At 48.7% G+C, this 21,553-nt stretch overlaps 1 protein-coding gene across 4 annotated transcripts in view; it reads right to left on the bottom strand.

Moving 5' to 3' along the window:
* The window catches only part of dhdds (dehydrodolichyl diphosphate synthase), a 38,118-nt gene extending 22,544 nt beyond the window's left edge, over positions 1-15,574 (bottom strand). Inside the window, exons 1-3 of one of the 4 annotated variants that reach the window (XM_072500981.1) lie at positions 15,471-15,574; positions 13,301-13,418; positions 10,991-11,107 (exon numbers count right to left, since the gene is read on the bottom strand). In XM_072500981.1, the coding sequence (XP_072357082.1) occupies positions 10,991-11,107; positions 13,301-13,363 (180 nt within the window). In that variant the 5' untranslated portion in view covers positions 13,364-13,418; positions 15,471-15,574. The other 3 variants (XM_072500983.1, XM_072500980.1, XM_072500982.1) reach the window with 3 other exon arrangements.
* Positions 15,575-21,553: the final 5,979 nt, after the last annotated feature.

Raw genomic sequence — 21,553 nt, 5'->3', positions numbered from 1 at the left:
TGGGTGCTGGATGGGGATGGATGAAGGGATTTGATGGGGAGACTGTGGGAGAGTTTGGGCGCCGGTGTTGGAGGGAGGGGAGGCCGGGGATGGGGGAATTGAGATAAGGCCGCAAAAGGAGCTGCGCAGAGGGGGCGGGGCCGGCTCAGGAAAGCACGGGCTTTTTCCCGCGATAGGGAAGGACGGCGGGGTGGGTCGGAGGAGCACACACTGACTGCTAGGGAGGAGGGGAGGGGGGATTCCCACACTGGGGGGGTCGATGGGAAGGCGGGAGGGGCCGGGGTCAGAAGGAGTCAGCTGACTTACGGGAGTGGTATTGGGGAGCAAAAGAGCTAGATACGGATCTAGCGGGGGAGGGGGGGGGGAGTGGGGGTATAGGGTTGCTGCTGCATTGGCCAATGGGGAACTGGAAATAGGAGAGGTAGTCGGGGCAGGGGTCCGCCGTCTGGGGGAGTGGAGGGTGTGTGAGGCGTGGACACGTGACTGGGAGGGAGAGGCGGAGGTAGTTATCCGGCTGATAACTTGGAATGTGAGGGGCCTGAATGGGCCGGTTAGGAGGACCCAAGTGTTCGCGCACTTAAAGGGACTGAAGGCAGACGTGGTCATGCTTCAGGAGACACATTTGAAGGTGACAGACCAGGTCAGGTTGAGAAGGGATGGGTAGGACAGGTATTCCATTCAGGGCTGGATGCGAAGAACAGAGGGGTTGCAATACTGGTGGGGAAGCGGGTGTCATTTGAGGCCAAGAATATTGTAGTGGATAATGGGGGTCGATACGTGATGGTGAGCAGTAGGTTGCAGGGGGTGTGGGTGGTACTGGTAAACGTATACGCCCCGAACTGGGATGATGCCGGATTTATGAGCGCATGCTGGGTTGGATTCCGGACCTGGAGGCAGGAAGCTTGACCAGGGAATTCTCATTCTTTTCCCAAGTACAAAGAGCCTACTCCCGGATAGATTTTTTTGTTTTGAGTAGGGTGCTAATCCCGAAAGTAGAAGGAACGGAGTATTCCGGCCACAGCCATCTCAGACCACGCCCCACACTGGGTGGAGCTGGAGTTAGGAGAGGAGAGGAACCAGTGCCCGCTGTGGCGTCTTGATGTGGGATTACTGGCGGATGAGGAGGTGTGCGGGGGTGCATTGAGAGATACTAGGAGGCCAATGACAACGGAGAGATGCAGGTGGGGGTAGTCTGGGAGGCGTTGAAGGCAGTGGTCAGGGGAGAGTTGATCTCCATTAGGGCCCACAGGAAGAAGAGAGAGGGAGGGAGAGGTTGGTGGGGGAGATCTTTTTTTTAATATATAAATATTTTATTGAAAATTTTTGGTCAACTAACACAGTACATTGTGCATCCTTTACACAATATTATAACAACACAAATAACAATGACCTATTTCATAAACAAAAAATGAATAAATAATAAATAACAAAAATGAAAACTAACCCTAATTGGCAACTGCCTTATCACAAGTAACACCCTCCAAAAATATCATTTAACAGTCCATATATAATTATCTGTCGCAACGACCTATACATATTATACAGTATATATTAACAACCCTGAGAGTCCTTCTGGTTCCTCCTCCCCCCCCCCCCCTCCCACCCCACCATCCCCCCCCCCCCCTCCCACCCCCCCCCTCCCCCCCCTCCCCCTCCCCCTCCCTCCCCTCCCCCCCCCCTCCCCTCCTCCCTCCCCTCCTCCTCCCCTCCCCCTCCACCCCCCCCCTCCCCCCCCCCCCCCCCCTCCCCTCCCTCCCTCCCCCGCCCCCCCCCCCCCCCCCCCCACCCCACCACCCACCCGGGGCTTGGCTTCTTTCCACATTAACAATATCCTGCGCCGGGCTACTAGGGACGCAAAGGCCAAAACATCGGCCTCTCTCGCCTCCTGCACTCCCGGCTCTTGTGCAACCCCAAATATAGCCAACCCCCAGCTTGGTCGACCCGGACCCCCACTACTTTTGAAAGCACCTTTGTCACCCCCATCCAAAACCCCTGTAGTGCCGGGCATGACCAAAACATATGGGTATGATTCGCTGGGCTTCTCGAGCACCTCGCACACCTATCCTCCACCCCAAAAAATTTACTGAGCCATGCTCCAGTCATATGCGCCCTGTGTAATACCTTAAACTGAAATCAGGCTTAGCCTGGCACACGAGGACGACGAGTTTACCCTGCTTAGGGCATCTGCCCACAGCCCCTCCTCAATCTCCTCCCCCAGCTCTTCTTCTCATTTCCCTTTTAGTTCATCTACCATAGTTTCCCCTTCGTCCCTCATTTCCCTATATATATCTGACACCTTACCATCCCCCACCCATGTCTTTGAGATCACTCTGTCCCGCACCTCGTGTGTCGGGAGCTGCGGGAATTCCCTCACCTGTTGCCTCGCAAAAGCCCTCAGTTGTTTCTTATCGGGGACCCCCCCAAGGCTCCAGTCTTTCCCCTATGCCGTCTCCACTGTCCCCAAATCTTCAGTGTAGCCACCACCACCGGGCTTGTGGTGTAGTTCCTCGGTGAGAACGGCAATGTGGCTGTCACCATAGCCTGTAGGCTAGTCCCCCGACAGGACGCCCTCTCTAATCTCTTCCACGCCGCTCCCTCCTCCTCTCCCATCCACTTACTCACCATTGAAATATTAACGGCCAGTAATACTCACTTAGGCTCGGTAGTGCCAGCCCCCCCCCCCTATCCCTGCTATGCTGTAAGAATCCCTTCCTCACTCTCGGGGTCTTCCCGGCCACACAAAACCCATGATGCTCTTTTCAATCCTTTTAAAAAAAGCCTTCGTGATCACCACCGGGAGGCACTGAAACACAAAGAGGAATCTCGGGAGGACCACCATCTTAACCGACTGCATCCTCCCTGCCAGTGACAGGATACCATATCCCATCTCTTGAAATATCCTCCATTTGTTCCACCAACCGCGTTAAATTTAACCTATGCAATGTGCCCAATTCTTGGCTATCTGGATCCCCAGGTAACGAAAGTCCTTGTTACCTTCCTCAACGGTAGGTCCTCTATTTCTCTACTCTGCTCCCCTGGATGCACCACAAACAACTCACTTTTCTCCATGTTCAATTTATACCCTGAAAAATCCCCAAACTCCCCAAGTATCCGCATTATTTCTGGCATCCCCTCCGCCGGGTCTGCCACGTATAGTAGCAAATCGTCCGCATACAAAGATACCCCGGTGCTCTTCTCCTCCTCTAAGTACTCCCCTCCACTTCTTGGAACCCCTCAACGCTATCGCCTGGGGCTCAATCGCCAGTGCAAACAATAATGGGACAGAGGGCATCCCTGCCTTGTCCCTCTATGGAGCCGAAAATATGCAGATCCCCGTCCATTCGTGACCACGCTCGCCATCGGGGCCCTATACAACAGCTGCACCCATCTAACATACCCCTCTCCAAAACCAAATCTCCTCAACACCTCCCACAAATAATCCCACTCCACTCTATCAAATGCTTCTCGGCATCCATCGCCACTACTATCTCCGTTTCCCCCTCTGGTGGGGCCATCATCATTACCCTAACAGCCTCCGTATATTAGTGTTCAGCTGTCTCCCCTTCACAAACCCAGTTTGGTCCTCGTGGACCACCCCCGGGACACATTCCTCTATTCTCAATGCCATTACCTTGGCCAGGATCTTGGCATCTACATTTAGGAGGGAAATAGGTCTATAGGACCCGCATTGTAGCGGGTCCTTTTCCTTCTTTAAGAGAAGTGATATCGTTGCTTCAGACATAGTCGGGGGCAGTTGTCCCCTTTCCTTTGCCTCATTAAAGGTCCTCGTCAATACCGGGGCGAGCAAGTCCACATATTTTCTATAGAATTCGACTGGGAATCCATCCGGTCCCGGGGCCTTTCCCGCCTGCATGCTCCTAATTCCTTTCACCACTTCTTCTACCTCGATCTGTGCTCCCAGTCCCACCCTTTCCTGCTCTTCCACCTTGGGAAATTCCAGCCGATCCAAGAAGCCCATCATTCTCTCCCTCCCATCCGGGGGTTGAGCTTCATATAATTTTTTATAAAATGTCTTGAACACTCCATTCACTCTCTCCGCTCCCCGCTCCATCTCTCCTTCCTCATCCCTCACTCCCCCTATTTCCCTCGCTGTTCCCCTTTTCCTCAATTGGTGTGCCAGCAACCTGCTCGCCTTCTCCCCATATTCGTACTGTACACCCTGTGCCTTCCTCCATTGTGCCTCTGCAGTGCCCGTAGTCAGCAAGTCAAATTCTACATGTAGCCTTTGCCTTTCCCTGTACAGTCCCTCCTCCGGTGCTTCCGCATATTGTCTGTCCACCCTCAAAAGTTCTTGCAGCAACCGCTCCCGTTCCTTACTCTCCTGCTTCCCTTTATGTGCCCTTATTGATATCAGCTCCCTCTAACCACCGCCTTCAACGCCTCCCAGACCACTCCCACCTGGACCTCCCCATTATCATTGAGTTCCAAGTACTTTTCAATGCACCCCCTCACCCTTAGACACACCCCCTCATCTGCCATTAGTCCCATGTCCATTCTCCAGGGTGGGCGCCCTCCTGTTTCCTCCCCTATCTCCAAGTCTACCCAATGTGGAGCGTGATCCGAAATGGCTATAGCCGTATACTCCGTTCCCCTCACCTTCGGGATCAATGCCCTACCCAGCACAAAAAAGTCTATTCGCGAGTAGACTTTATGGACATAGGAGAAAAACGAGAACTCCTTACTCCTCGGTCTGCTAAATCTCCACGGGTCTACACCTCCCATCTGCTCCATAAAATCTTTAAGTACCTTGGCTGCTGCCGGCCTCCTTCCAGTCCTGGACTTCGACCTATCCAGCCCTGGTTCCAACACCATATTAAAATCTCCCCCCATTATCAGCTTTCCCATCTCTAGGTCCGGAATGCGCCCTCGCATCCGCCTCATAAAATTGGCATCATCCCAGTTCGGGGCATATACGTTTACCAAAACCACCGTCTCCCCCTGTAGTTTGCCACTCACCATCACGTATCTGCCCCCGTTATCCGCCACTATAGTCTTTGCCTCGAACATTACCCGCTTCCCCACTAATATAGCCACCCCCCCTGTTTTTCGCATCTAGCCCCGAATGGAACACCTGCCCCACCCATCCTTTGCGTAGCCTAACCTGGTCTATCAGTTTCAGGTGCGTTTCCTGTAACATAACCACATCTGCCTTAAGTTTCTTAAGGTGTGCGAGTACCCGTGCCCTCTTTATCGGCCCGTTCAGCCCTCTCACGTTCCACGTGATCAGCCGGGTTGGGGGGCTTCCTACCCCCCCACCTTGTCGATTAGCCATCCCCTTTTTCCAGCTCCTCACCCGGTTCCCACGCAGCTGTATCTCCCCCAGGCGGTGCCCCCCCGCCCATCCCCTCCCATACCAGCTCCCCCCTCTCCCCAGCAGCAGCAACCCAGTAATTCCCCCCTCCCACCCACCCCCGCTAGATCCCCCGCTAGCGTAATTACTCCCCCATGTTGCTCCCAGAAGTCAGCAAACTCTGGCCGACCTCGGCTTCCCCCGTGACCTCGGCTCGCACCGTGCGACGCCCCCTCCTTCCTGCTTCTCTATTCCCGCCATGATTATCATAGCGCGGGAACCAAGCCCGCGCTTCTCCCTTGGCCCCGCCCCCAATGGCCAACGCCCCATCTCCTCCACCTCCCCTCCTCCCCCCATCACCACCTGTGGGAGAGAGAAAAGTTACCACATCGCAGGATTAGTACATAAAACCCCTCTTTGCCCCCCACATTCGCCCCACCACTTTGTTCGAACGTTCTTTTTAAATAACCCGCTCATTCCAGTTTTTCTTCCACAATAAAAGTCCACGCTTCATCCGCCGTCTCAAAGTAGTGGTGCCTCCCTCGATATGTGACCCACAGTCTTGCCGGTTGCAGCATTCCAAATTTTATCTTCTTTTTATGAAGCACCCGCCTTGGCCCGATTAAAGCTCGCCCTCCTTCTCGCCACCTCCGCACTCCAGTCTTGATAAACGCGGATCACCGCATTCTCCCATTTACTGCTCCGAGTTTTCTTTGCCCATCTAAGGACCATTTCTCTATCCTTAAAACGGAGGAATCTCACCACTATGGCTCTGGAATTTCTCCTGCTCTCGGTCCTCGCGCCATCACTCGGTATGCTCCCTCCACCTCCAACGGACCCGCCGGGGCCTCCGCTCCCATTAACGAGTGCAGCATCGTGCTCACATATGCCCCGACGTCAGCTCCCTCCGCACCTTCAGGAAGACCAAGAATCCTCAGGTTGTTCCTCCTTGCGTTGTTCTCCAGTGCCTCCAACCTTTCCACACATCGTTTCTGATGTGCCTCATGCGTCTCCGTCTTCACCACCAGGCCCTGTATGTCGTCCTCATTCTCGGCTGCCTTTGCCTTCACGACCCGAAGCTCCCGCTCCCTGGGTCTTTTGTTCCTCCTTTAGCCTTCGATCGCCTGTAGTATCGGGGCCAACAGCTCTTTCTTCATTTCCTTTTTGAGCTCTTCCACACAGCATTTCAAGAACTCTTGTTGTTCAGGGCCCCATGTTAAACTGCCACCTTCCGACACCATCTTGGTTTTTGCTTGCCTTCCTTGCCGCTATTCTAAAGGATCCACTGCAATCCGGCCACTTTCTCCTCCTTTTTTCATCCGTAGCCAGGGGGGATTCCCTTCTGGTTTACCGCACAGTGTTTTTAGCCGTCAAAATTGCCGTTGGGGCTCCTATCAAGAGCCCAAAAGTCCGTTTCACCGGGAGCTGCCGAAACGTGCGACTCAGCTGGTCATCGCCGCACCCGGAAGTCCTACTGGGGAGATCTTAAGGGTGGACAGGAGATATGCAGAGGCCCCGAGGAGGGACTACTTAGGGAACGGCGAAGCCTCCAGACGGAGTTTGACCTGTTGACCACAGGGAAAGCAGAGGCACAGTGGAGGAAAGTACAGGGGGCGACGTACGAGTATGGGGATAAGGCGAGCCGAATGCTGGCACACCGGCTCCGTAAGAGGGTGGCAGCGAGGGAGATAGGTGGAGTTAAGGATAGCAGGGGGAATACGGTGCGGAGTGCGGGGAGAGTAAATGAGGTATTTAAGGACTTCTATGAGGAGCTGTACAGATCTGAGCCCCCAGCGGGGGAAGAGGGGATGCAACGATTTTTGGATCAACTGAGGTTCCAGAGGGTGGAGGAGCAGGAGGTGGCTGGTTTAGGGGCGCCAATTGGGATGGAGGAGCTGGTTAACGGATTGGGGAACATGCAGGCGGGGAAGGCCCCGGGGCCAGATGGGTTGCCGGTCGAGTTTTATAGGAAATATGTGGACCTGCTAGGCCCGTTGTTAGTGAGAACTTTCAACGAGGCAAGGGAGGGGGGTTCCCTGCCCCCGACAATGTCCGGGCGCTGATCGCGCTGATTCTGAAGCGGGAGGACCCGCTGCAATGTGGGTCGTATAGACCAATCTCGCTCCTCAATGTGGATGCTAAGTTGCTCGCAAAAGTGCTGGCTACGAGAATTGAGGACTGTGTACCTGGGGTGATTCAGGAGGACCAGAAGAGATTTGTAAAGGGCAGGCAGCTAAACACTAATGTGCGGAGGCTCCTCAACGTGATTATGATGCCATCGGTGGAGGGAGAAGCGGAGGTAGTGGCAGCTATGGACGCGGAGAAGGCCTTCGACCGGGTGGAGTGGGAGTAGTATCTTTGGGAAGTGCTGCGGAGGTTTGGGTTGGAGAGGGTTCATCAGCTGGGTCAGGCTCCTATATAGAGCCCCGGTGGCGAGTGTGGCTACGAATCGGCGGAGGTCGGAGCACTTTTGGCTGTACCGAGGGACGAGCAGAGGTGCCTCCTGTCCCCCTTGTTGTTTGCATTGGCAATTGAGCCTTTGGCCATGGCACTAAGGGAATCCAGAAATGGAGGGGGTTGGTCCGAGGGGGGAGAGGAACATCGGGTGTCGCTGTATGCGGACGACCTGTTGCTGTACGCGGCAGATCCAGTGGAGGGGATGGTGGAGGTCATGCAGATCCTAAGGGAGTTTGGGGACTTCTCGGGGTATAAATTGAATGTAGGGAAAAGTGAGCTCTTTGTGGTGCATCCAGGGGACCAGGGAAAGGGGATAGACGACCTGCCGCTGAAAAGGGCGGAAAGGAGCATTCGGTACTTGGGGATCCAGGTGGCTGGAAGCTGGGGGGCCCTGCACAAGCTCAATTTGACGTGGTTGGTGGAGCAGATGGAGGAGGATTTCAAAAGATGGGATGTGCTGCCACTCTCGCTAGCGGGCAGGGTGCAGTCGGTTAAAATTATGGTCCTCCCGAGGTTTCTCTTTGTGTTCCAGTGCCTTCCCATTGTGATTACCAAGGCCTTTTTTAAACGGGTAGGTAGGAGTATCATGGGTTTAGTGTGGGCAAATAATACCCCGAGGGTAAAGAGGGTGTTTCTGGAGCGTAGCAGGGACAGGGAGGGCTGGCGCTACCGAATCCGTGCGGCTACTATTGGGCAGCCAACGTGGCGATGATCCGTAAGTGGGTAATAGAGGGAGAGGGGGCGGCGTGAAAGAGGTTGGAGATGGCGTCCTGCAGGGGCATGAGCCTGAGGGCGCTGGTGACGGCACTGCTGCCACTCTCGCCGACAAGGTACACCACGAGTCCGGTGGTGGCAGCAACGTTGAAGATCTGGGGGCAGTGGAGACGGCATAGGGGCAAGATGGGAGCCTCGGTTTGGTCCCCGATTCGGGAGAACCATTGGTTCGTCCCGGGAAGGATGGATGGGGGTTTCGGAGCTGGCATCGGGCAGGGATCAGAAGAATGGGGGACCTGTTTATAGGCGGGACGTTTGCGAGCCTAGGGCCGCTGGAGGAGAAATGCGTTCAGGTATATTCAAGTGAGGGCTTTTGTGAGGCGGCAGGTGAGGGAATTCCCGTTGCTCCCGGCACAGAGGATTCAAGACAGGGTGATTTCGGGTGTATGGGTCGGAGAAGGCAAGGTTTCGGCGATCTATGAAAGAAGAGGAGGAGGTTTCGGTAGAGGAGCTAAAGGGCAAGTGGGAGGAGGAGCTTGGGGAGGAGATTGATGAGGGTCTGTGGGCTGATGCCCTGAGTAGGGTTAATTCTTCCTCCTCTTGCGCCAGGCTCAGCCTAATACAATTCAAGGTTGTTCACAGAGCGCATATGACAGGGGCGAGGATGAGTAGGTTCTTTGGGGTGGAGGACAGGTGTGGGAGGTGCTCGGGGAGTCCGGCAAATCACAAAGAACAAAGAACAAAGAAATGTACAGCACAGGAACAGGCCCTTCGGCCCTCCAAGCCCGTGCCGACCATACTGCCCGACTAAACTACAATCTTCTACACTTCCTGGGTCCGTATCCTTCTATTCCCATCCTATTCATATATTTGTCAAGATGCCCCTTAAATGTCCCTATCGTCCCTGCTTCCACTACCTCCTCCGGTAGCGAGTTCCAGGTACCCACTACCCTCTGCGTAAAAAACTTGCCTCGTACATCTACTCTAAACCTTGCCCCTCTCACCTTAAACCTATGCCCCCTAGTAATTGACCCCTCTACCCTGGGGAAAAGCCTCTGACTATCCACTCTGTCTATGCCCCTCATAATTTTGTATACTTCTATCAGGTCGCCCCTCAACCTCCTTCGTTCCAGTGAGAACAAACCGAGTTTATTCAACCGCTCCTCATAGCTTATGCCCTCCATACCAGGCAACATTCTGTTAAATCTCTTCTGCACCCTCTCTAAAGCCTCCACATCCTTCTGGTAGTGTGGCGACCAGAATTGAACACTATACTCCAAGTGTGGCCTAACTAAGGTTCTAATCACGTCCACATGTTCTGGTCGTGCCCAGCACTGGAGGGGTTTTGGAGGGGTCTTGCGAGGACTATGTCCAAGGTGGTGAAAGTCCAGGTCAAGCCGAGTTGGGGGTTGGCATTATTTGGGGTAACGGACGAGCCAGGAGTGCAGGAGGCAAAAGAGGCCAATATCCTGGCCTTTGCGTCCCTGGTAGCCCGGCGGAGGATCTTGTTATTATGGAAGGATGCAAAGCCCCCGCAGTGTGGAAGCCTGGATAAATGACATGGCAGAGTTCATTAAGCTGGAGAGGATAAAGTTTGCCTTACAAGGGTCTGTGCAGGGGTTCTTCAGGCGGTGGCAACCGTTCCTGGACTATCTCGTGGAGTGCTAGGAGGAGGTCAGCAGCAGCAGCCCGGGGGGGGTCTCTTTTGGGGGGGTATTTGGGCAGGTGGGGGGAGGTTTCCCCAAGGGTACTCTTGAATGTCATATGGGGGGGTGTTTATATATGCGGGAGAAACCCAATATATAAGTAGTTTATTATTTTTGTTTGTGTTTTTTCTTCTTTTTGTTATGGGGTGCGGGCTTGCTTGTTAAAAAATTTTGTTGGAGAAATTTGAATAAACATTTTTTTTTTTTAAAGAAGGAGTTTGACTCCCCATATCTACACAGCTGTGAAAATTTGTCTTAGACCATAAGACATAGGAGCAGAATTAGGCCACTCGACCCATCAAGTCTGCTCTGCCATTCAATCATATCTGATATTTTTTTCATCCCCATTCTTCTGCCTTCTCCCCATAACCTCTGATCCCCTTATTAATCAAGAACGTATCTATCGCTGTCTTAAAGACACTCAGTGATTTGGCCTCCACAGCCTTCTGGGGCAAAGAGATTCACAGATTCACCACCTTCTGGCTGAAGAAATTCCTCCTCATCTGTTTTAAAGGATCGCCCCTTTAGTCTGAGATTGTGCCTTGAGCTCCTGGCATTCATTTATTGAAATTCACTTAAGCTTTGAAAAAATAATTTTCACAACATTTCAGACTGTGCTCAGACTGTGTCCCAGGCAAAAGCTGCAGCTCCCAAAAGGTACAAAAGCCTGAAAGTCTGCTTTTACACAAAGTGCCTTTGATACATCCCTGCAACCTGACTAGAAAACAAAAGACTCTTTGACACTCCAACAAGGAAATGGGCATTTGTCATGTTAATGTGAGACGTGGATATAGTTTATTACCTCAGCCAGCTTCTCAAACCCCCGAGAATGGCCCTGCTCTCTCTCCACTCGACATTTCTGTGCATATCGTCGATTCCCATCCATGATGAATGCCACATGCTCAGGCATTGGACCAACCTGCAGAAGAGGACTACATGATCTTTGAAGTCTCTACTGTACAAAGACTAATTATTCAGATACTTAGTGAGGAAAAAAATCATTGGCTTCTACCAATCAACCCAATTGCTGAGCTCCAAGATATCCAAAACAGCAGCTGGGGTTTTTACTTACGCAATATAGAGTGTACTCTTCTCCCTCACACTACCCCAAGTGAAAGGACACAACCCAACATCCTATCAGCAGATCATTTAGGCGAGGGTTAGCAATGAACAAGGCTCCCACCCTCCCACAGTGCAACCAGTACTAGTTTCATAGATAGTTTCATAGTTTCATAGAATTTACAGTGCAGAAGGAGGCCATTCGGCCCATCGAGTCTGCACCGGCTCCTGGAAAGAGCACCATACCCAAGGTCAACACCTCCACCCTATCCCCATAACCCAGTAACCCCACCCAACACTAAGGGCAATTTTGAACACTAAGGGCAATTTATCATGGCCAATCCACCTAACCCGCACATCTTTGGACTGTGGGAGGAAACCGGAGCACCCGGAGGAAACCCACGCACACACGGGGAGGATGTGCAGACTCCGCACAGACAGTGACCCAAGCCGGAATCGAACCTGGGATCCTGGAGCTGTGAAGCAATTGTGCTATCCACAAGGCTACCGTGCTGAAGTTTACAAAGGTGAATCCTTAGGGGCGGCATGATGGTGCAATGGTTAGCACGGCTGCCTCACAGCACTGAGGACCCGGGTTTGATCCTGGTCCGGATCACTCTGTGTAGAGTTTGCACATTCTCCCCGTGTCTGCGTGGGTCTCACCCCCACAACCCAACAAAATGCAGATTAGGTGAATTGGTCATGCTAAATTGCCCCTTAATTGAAAAAAAATAATTGGGTGCTCTAAATTTATATTTAAAAAAATAAATGGAAGGGGAAACCTTGCAGTATTTTTTTTTTAAATTAAGTATCTATTTTTTTTTACAATTAAGGTGCAATTTAGCATGGCCAATTCACCTACCCCGCTACATCTTTTTGGGTTGAGACTCACAATATGCAAACTCCACACAGACAGTGATCTGATGCCGGGATTAAACACGGGTCCTCGATGCTGTGAGGCAGCAGTGCTAACCACTGCACCACTATGCTGCCCTCTCTTGCAGCCTTTCTATAAGATAGGTAGTCTCCATTACATAGAATCTACAATGCAGAAGGAGGCCAGTCGGCCCATTGAGTCTGCATTGGTCTTTGGAAAGAGCACCCTACTTAAGCCCACGCCTCCACCCTATCCCCATAACCCCACCTAACCTTTTGGACATTAAGGGACAATTGATCATGGCCAATCCACCTAACCTATACATCTTTGGACTGTGGGAGGAAACCCACACAGACATAGTGAAAGGTGCAAACTCTACACACGGTTACCCGAGGCCGGAATTGAAGCTGGGTCTCTGAGCTGTGAGGCAGCAGTGCTAACCACTGTGCCACCGTGCTGCCATAATCGATGATAGTTTTATAGTGCCAGTTGTCCTTTCTCCCATTCTCCACTGTTTAAGTACTTCTGGCACGTGGGAGTGGTACATTTTACCATCTTACAAAGTTAATTGCTAGTTTAAACAGTCACTGTCCCTGTGCACTCGGCTCATCAGGGTATTTGACTGCAAGTTTTAGATTAAATTGAAAGGCAACAGAGTAGCACCCAGTGCAGCCTGGTGACAGTGGAAATACAACTTGTGTCCCACAAAGTCAATTGAGCACATCTATGTCTTGTGTGAATTGCAGAATTTGAGTTTAGTTTATGACTTGTATACATCAACTAGATCTCCTCACATCCTTAAAGTTTTGAAGCCAGGAATGCAGAGAAGTACTTAGTCCCTGCTAATGTGAAAGATAATGTGCATTCTCAATTACATGTGCAGGGGCACATAGGAGCTTGGAACACAAATCTAGGGAAGATTGGGAGCATTTTTCCCAAAGAGTCAGGCTGCTCAGAGACTAATCAGAGGTTCAGAAGCCTCTCTGGAAATAGATAGCTCTGCCTGGTCAGTGACCATCAACTTGAGAACAGAGGGGTGAAGCAGCGAGTGGATGTGTGGCAAGGAATTCTGCAGTTTATTTTAGAAAGCTAAATGTCTTTATCAGGTTTTACCATATAGTAATTCACCCTCAACACCAAATTTGCCTGACCTTGAAGATAACTGAAAACATTTACCTTTAAAATGGATGCACACAACCTCTCTCTGAGATTCAACTCCGCCTCCTGGATCCAAGACATTCTCAGGGGTTGGATGCTCTTCAGTGCAGACACAGATCTGGTAGGATTCTATAAACTGGGAGAGGAGTTAATTATGAAGCACGATGGAGGATCAGATAGTCCATTAGTTCTTACCAATGCCTCCTGGTAATAACATGCAAGATCATAGAAAAGCCCTTTGGCAGTACTGGAATTGAGTGACTTTTCTCTGAAGGGAGGGCCACAATTCACAATTAGTACAACTGGAAGAAATAAATTGTTGAATTGATGTTAAATAAAATGTTGTACGCAATTCTGCGCACCACACTTCAGGAAGATCAAGGCCTTGGAGAGGATACAAAGATAATTTCCCAGGATGATAACAGGGCTGAGGGGCTTCAGGTAGGTGGAGATTGGAGGAGCAAGGATTAATCCTTGGAGCAGAAAAAGTTAAGAGGGATATTTAATAAAATGTTGATTATTATTAGACATTTTGACAGGAATAGTCTCCTCTGGCAAGTGGCTCAGTAACCAGAGATTGAAAATACTTAATCAAAGGGGAAAGCAGATGGAAATGAGAAGGATCCCCCACCCCCGGAAGACCCCCCCCCCCCCCCCCCCCCCGACGCCCGGAAGATGATGATGATCTGGAATATACTGCCCAAAATAATATTGAAAGCAGTTTTCATAGGAACTTCCAAAGGCAATTGGAATGTGTTTGGAGGTAATTTGCAAGTTTATGGGGATAAATTGGATGCCACCTTCGAAGGAGCCAGCAAAGGTATGACAGGTTGAAAAGCCTTTACCTTGGGGCTGGTTTAGCTCAGTGGGCTAAATAGCTGGCTAGTAATGCAGAACAAGCTGAGCAGCGCGGGTTCAATTCCCGTACAGGCCTCCCCGAACAGGCACTGGAATGTGGCGTCTAGGGGCTTTTTACAATAACTTCACTGAAGCCTACTTGTGTAAATAAGCGATTATTATACTGCACATTTCTATACTCATGTCCAACAGAGAACAAGGTTATCCAGCCTAATTGGTTTATGCTAGTGTTTACACTTCAATGAACCTCCTTCCACACCTCTTCATCTCATCCTATAACCATGATAAATTTAATCCTGTTTCTCTTGTAATTATCTAGCTTCCTTTCAGATGCATCTATGGTATTCACCCCCAAAACTCCTTATGGCAGGGAATTCCACATTCTAACCACTCTCCTAGTAAATAAATTTCTATTAAATTCCCTATTGGATTTAACAGTAACTATCTTATATTCATGGCCTGCAGATTAACTCCTCCTATCAAACCCTTTTATAATCTTATGATAAAAGCAAATTCCTGCAAATGGTGGAATCTGGTAAATCACAGCAAGTCTGACAGTATCTATGGAGAGGACACTGGGCTAATGTTTGGAATCTGGATGATTTATAAAAGGTATCATCCAGACTCCAAATATTAGCTTTCCATAGAATCCGTACAGTGCAGAAGTAGGCCATTCGGCCCATCGAGCCTGCACTAACCCTCCGAAAGACCACCCTGCCCACTCCCCATCCTATCCTCGTAACCCCACTTAACCTTTGGACACTAAGGGGCAATTTAGCATTGCAAATCCACCTAACTCGCATATCTTTGGACTGTGGGAGGAAACCAAATAACCTGGACAAAACCCACATAGACATGGGGAGAATGTGCAAACTCCACACAAGAGATCGGAATCGAAATTGGGCCCCTGGCGCTGTATGACATCAGTGCTAACCACAGTGCCACCCATCTTTTCTCTCTCCACAGATGCTATCCGACCTGCTGAGACTGTCCTGCATTTTCTCTTTTTGCTCCTAATACAATGATATCAGGTCACCTCTCAGCCTTCTTTCCATTTCCTTCTGAACTTTACCCTTTACTTAAAGGAGCCCCCAGGCCGTTGGAACCCCATCAGACTCCGATACACAGAGGCCCTCTCTCTGATTAACAGCAGGCCAAACCAGGAGGAAATTCAACGTCAGCCTCCTGGCCCAAGCTGCCAATCAGTGGGGTGGAAATGAGCCCTGGGTTTAGACGATGTTGTAGCCAGGTTTAATCCTCCATCTCCTGTGCCCTTCCTCCGGTACACCCACTGCCAGCACCATTCAGCTGACCCCGCACTCTGCCTCACCCAGTTGCCGGCGGCCTGACTGCAAGAGCACCCCTCCCCGACGTGAATACGTCACTCCCTGCGTGCCGACGTCGCCCTATCGTCAGCCGCTCCATCACCTCCCTGCTGATATCATTCCGCGGGCTCCTTTCGTTGCTTTATTTTTATTTTTAAAAAATAGATTGTGAACCATCAATGATTAGAAAAGCAAAATTGTGTTGTCAATCGGCAACTTCTTGCTTAACATTGAAATGTTTTACCATTTAACTCTGGACCTATTTTCTACGGGAACTTGTTTCAGAAATCAGGGCGTAAGGCCTGAGCATCTGAGAATGAAAAGCGTCATTGCTTAAAGGGGCGAACCTCCAATATCAATCAGCAAATATTTCTGATCATGATATAAAATTATTTGGATCTTGATTTTATATACAGTGTACATAATGACAAACCCATTACACTGTCCATTTTACCAGTTATGCGAGTAGGTGACACCGTGAAGGGAAGTTTAATGCCCAAGTGGCACACAGGTTGCTGGTCACATTCGCCCTGGCATCTCACATCGTCTGACCCAGTGTATAGGAAGGGCCATAAGTTACATTTCCTGATCGATGGAGTAAAGCAGGCCACATAGTAAAATAATATAATTTAACTCATCTACCTCCGCCCCCAATACACACACTTGTCCTCTTATGTCCCCTCTCCTTCATATGATATCTGCATCTGGTGTTGGCATTATTTTATTTAGTTATTTCCCATTGAGCCTCAGCAAGACATTTGAAATGCTATAATGACCTGGACAACGTTCAGGCTTCCGCCGATAAGTGGCATGTAACATTTGTTCCACTTAAGTGGAAGGCAATGGCCATCTAACCATCTCAAACGTTCAACTGTTACCATCACTGAATCCTCCAACATCAACATCTTGGGAGTTACCAATGACCAGAAGCTTAACTGGACCAGCCATATAAATATTGTGGCTGCAAGAGCAGGTCAAATGTTGAGGGTTCTGCAATGAAAACATAAAATGCTGGAAAAGCTTAGCAGGTCTGGCAGCATCTATGGACAGAGAAACAGAGCTAATGTTTCAAGTCCATATGATTCCGGGGTAACTCACCTCCTGACTCCCCAAAGCCTGCCTGTCCACCATCTACAAGGCACAAGTCAGGAGTGTGATAGGAACTTCTCCACTTGCCTGGTGAATGAAGCTCCAGTAATGCTTAAGCAGCCCAGTTTATTGTTAGCCCATCCACCATCTTAAATCATTCACTCACTTCACCAGCAACATTCTGGCAGCTACTTCAGTGCAGGAACTCAACAAACGTCCTACAACAGCACCCAAGATAGTTTTTGGAGTCTGTTACATTGTGTTAGGGACTTTGTTTAAAGTAGACAAAGTTTGAAATCCCAGTTACTATCTAGCCACAAGATTCCACAATCTTAAACAAACAAAATAAACTTTACTACACAAAGTCATAAAAGTAATCAATTTGCAATATCCTTCTTGTACTCTAACATTCGGAATTAACATGAGGTAAATATGAATTGACAGGCAAACTGGGGTTGAACACATTAAACTGCACATATGAATTAACAGGCAAACTGGGGTTGAACACATCATATTGCGCATTAAATGCCAGATCGCACGGATTTATCAGCAACCCAGCAAGCCGTCAGTAACCACTGAGTCACAAAATCTAATTAAAACCCTGTCTCCCTCATGAAGGATGTCAGCACCACACTTACGAAGATCTATCCTCTGGATTCCCTCACAAGCGGCTCTAGCTCGGATTGTCTCTACTCATATTTGTTCAATCTCATCAGATCATGCTCCACGAGATTCACAAGGCTGCACTCCCAGTGTATAATTACCAGCAAAATTTACTTGCGCAGACCACCAACTCCACCAAGCTGGCACTGTTTTGGGTTTTTCCAAACTCCTGGATGAGTTATAAATGACTCCCAGGACTTCTCAGAGCCCTAACTGCCTGGCACAGAACCAGTGACCTTCTCAGCTACTCAGGACTTTGCCGAGTCCCAAATACCATGAGCCTGCTAACAATTAGCCTTTCACTATAGCCCTTTCTCGGGACTTTGCTGAGCCCCAACTACCTTGAGCCTGCTAATATAATCACCCTTTCACTATAGCCCTTTCCTCTGCTGCAATGGGGTAATGTTAACGTCACTGGACTAGTAATCTAGAGGCCCAGGCTAATGTTCTGGGAGCACGGGTCCAAATCCCACCATGGAAGTTGGTGGAATTTAATTTTTTTTAAAAATCTGGATTATAAAGCTGGTCTCAGTAATTGTGGCTGTGAAACCACCATTGATTGTTGTAAAAATACATCCGGATCACTCATATTCCTTAAGGGAAGGACATCTGCCACCCTGACTCAGTCTGGCCTACAAATGACCCACAGCAATGTGATTCACTCCGAACTGCCCTTTGAACAGGCCTAGCGAACGACTCAGTTGAAGAGCAATTGGAGACGTGCAGCAAATGCTGGTCTTGTTAACGATGTCCAAATCCCACGAAAAAATAAAAACGCAATTGAAACTAGAAAACCTTAAGCTCCACCCATCTCCATGAGAGCACAACCTTTCGGGGTTCACTGAATGCTGTTACCACGGATGGGAAGAGTGCGCAGTTGACCTCACCCAACTACTCCACTGGCTGCATCATTAATGCAAATGTTTAATTCACTCACCAAAATGGCTAATTATTTACCTTCACTACTGTTACACCTGGAAAGAAATTGACTTCAAACAGGCTTCTTTCAATAAACTCAATGACTGATTTCTTATAAAACAAAATTTTAAAAACAAGTTGCAATAACTGGCTAACATACCAGTAATCTGAAAGTGGAACTATCTATCCCTTTGAAAATATCCCAGCATGCACACATGCAAAAGCAAAGGACAAAATAAAGGGTCTCTACAGAGATGGGTGGTTGAAGACTTTATTTTTTTTAAATGTTCACAGTGTTTCGATGCTGTCAATCTGGAGTTCCCTTGTGTGATGACAGATTGCTAACCCCAGTAGATGCCTGAGGTTCTCACCAACTTCGACGTGGAGAATACAGCCGGATTAATCCTTTGCATCTCCTGGTCTCAATCTCCTGGGTTTCCAAATACAGGTAAGTTCCACTGAGTTGAGGATTCCTAGCTGGTTTCAGACAAGGCATGTGCAAGCTGAGCAGCTTTTCCCCAACTCAGTTCATTCCCAACTGAGTTCAAAATAACAGGTTTAAAGCATAAAGCTCATCTTCACAGGTGATTTCCAGTAAATCACCAGGGTCTTTGCCTTTAAAATGTTTTTTTGACTAATAATAATAATCTTTGTTAGTGTCACAGATAGGCTTACGTTAACACTGCAATGAAATTACTGTGAAAATCCCCTAGTCGCCACACTACGGCGCCTGTTCTGGTACACTGAGGGAGAATTCAGAACGTCCAATTCCCCTCAACAGCACATCTTTCAGGTCTTGTGGGGGGAAACCAGAGCACCCGGAGGAAACCCACGCAGCAACGGGAAGAACGTGAGACTCCGCACAGACTGTGACCCAAGCCAAGAATCGAACCCAGGTCCCTGGCTTGTGAAACAACAGTGCTATCCACTGTGCTACTGTGCCATTCAAATAAGCAAATAGCTCAAGTGCCATGCTGGTCAGGTGATTACTGAGAAGGCATTCTTGCTTACAGTCCCAAGGTGAGTGTATGATTAAAAAATGTTTTTTTAATGTGTCCAAATAATGCAATGGGCTTCCAAATTTTAAAATACAATAATTCTTGAATATATGATTTTCCAACAATGTTTTAAAATTAAGTTAGTTATAACTCCCAAAACATCTCTCCAGACTGCACTTTATAAGCAGTCCATCCACCACATCTCCAGTTCTCCACCTAAGTAAGCCCACCTGCTGTTTTATGATCTTACCTTTTTAGCTTTTAACTTCATAAGTCAACATGGCTCCAACCTTTTAAATGTAACAGGCTCCAAGCTGTTTTAGTTGCATTTATTGGGCAGCACAGTAGCGCAGTGGATATTCCTGCTGCCTACGGCACTAAGGGCCCGGGTTTGATCCCGCCACTGTCTGTGTGGAGTTTGCACATTCTCTCCTTGTCTGTGTGGGTTTCACCCCCACGACCCAATTATGTGCAGGTTAGGTGGATTGGCCACACTAAATTGAAATGACCCCTTAATTGAAAAAAAATAATTGGGTACTCTAAATTTAAAAAAATAGTTGCATTTATCCTATTTGCTAATTTAGTCTTTCCAGAATTAAACATTACCTCTTAAAATATTAACATGAAAAATGGACCAGATATTCATCACAAGTCACAAACTCCACCTCCTCCGAGGCAGGCACAGCAACTGTGAAGAGGAAGCTGCACATTGTGGAGGCTCCGGTGGGGCAGCTCTGGATCGCTAAACAGCAAGGGTTGGACAGTGAGCCAAAAGCCTTCTTTTATTCTTTGACTGTATTGAAGCATTTCATGAGTGCAACATGATGTATGTAGAGAACCCAAACTTTATGTTTGTAATGTTCTTTCAGATATTTTATCAATAAAGTATATTTTTGCAACAGAAAAAAAAGCCCAAAGCCCTCTTTTACCTCAGTAAACACTTTTGGCAGTGAGCATTGGGCAGGCCTGGGATGTTTGCGTGGCTATTTGGCGCAGGAAAGTGTAACTCAGTGACTGACTGACATGTCCCTGACTGACATGTACTGAGTATGAGAAAGAAAAACAAGAGGTCATGCATCCGAGTCGGTGAGTGGCTGCTTCAAACGTTGCTGTGTCTGTTCTTGCTGCCTGTTGTACAGGTTCCTCAACACACGCTAAGGAGTATCCTTCGTAGGTACTGGCAACTCGACCAAAAAGGGGAAAAAGAAGGGAAATGGTTTATTTGTGAATGTGTGTGGAAGGAGAGAGAGGCTGATGACTTTGTTTTGGGGGGTGAGGGAGGAAGAAGAGCTGATTACTGCGTGTGGCGGGGGGAATGATTACTTTGTGATGGGAGAAAGAAGGGGTGATTAGTGAATGGAAGGGGGGGGTTGGTAGAGGAAGAGGGGATTGTTACCAGAGATAATGGAGAGCTTGGCTAAAACCTAAATGAGCAAACTAAAAACAATATTTTTTTCAAAGTATTTTAAGAACACAAATATTCATATTTATCTGGTGTATGTGTTTATCTATATAAGGCAAACTTTAATTATTATGCTGCTTTATTGCTGTTTTGTTTTTTGCTGGCGTTAGGATCACGTTAATTTTCAAGTGTTAAAATGGGGTCATACAGGAAAATAGTTTGGGAAACACCGCTTTAAAAATGTCCTCTTTGAGCAAGCTTCTGGTCATCTGACCTATCATCTCATGTGACTCAGTGTCAGACTTTGTTGTATTATGCTCCTGTGAAGTGTCTTCAAGCATTTCAATATATGGGCAGCACGGTGGCGCAGTGAGTTAGCACTGCAGCCTCATGGTGCTGAGGTCCCAGGTTTGAACCTGGCTCTGGGTCACTGTCCATGTGGAGTTTGCACATTCTCCCCATGTTTGCGGGGGTTTCGCCCCCACAACCCAAAGATGTGCAGGCTAGGTGGATTAGCCATGCTAAATTGCCCCTTAATTGGAAAAAATGAATTGGGTACACTAAATTTATAATTAAAAAAACATTTCAATATATTTATTCTTTCGTGGGATGTGGAGGTTGCCTCCAAGGCCAGTATTTATTGTCCATCCCTAACTGCCCTTGAACGGAGTGGTTTGCTGGACCATTTCAACAGGCAGTTAAGAGGCAACCACATTACTGTAGCTCTGGAGTCACATGTAGGCCAAGCCATATAAGGATGATAGATTTCCTTCCCTAAAGGACATTAGTGAATGGATGATAGTTGTCACTGTTACCATTACTGAGACTAGCTTCATAATTCCAGATTTTAAAAGAAAATACTGAGTTTAAACTCCACCAGCTACCATAGTGAGATTTGCATCTGTGTCCCGAGCATTAGCCTGGGCCTCTAGATTATATGCCCGGTGACATTGCCACTATGCTGTCTCCCCCCACCCCCTACCTCTGCCAAAAAGCCACTATAGAAGTTGGTGCTGTT

Source organism: Scyliorhinus torazame, chromosome 1 (assembly GCF_047496885.1).
Source record: "Scyliorhinus torazame isolate Kashiwa2021f chromosome 1, sScyTor2.1, whole genome shotgun sequence".
In the NCBI taxonomy this organism is placed as follows: Eukaryota; Metazoa; Chordata; class Chondrichthyes; order Carcharhiniformes; family Scyliorhinidae; genus Scyliorhinus; species Scyliorhinus torazame.
The sequence above is the reverse complement of the archived record's forward strand: the minus strand, read 5'-3'. Positions and strand labels throughout refer to the sequence as shown.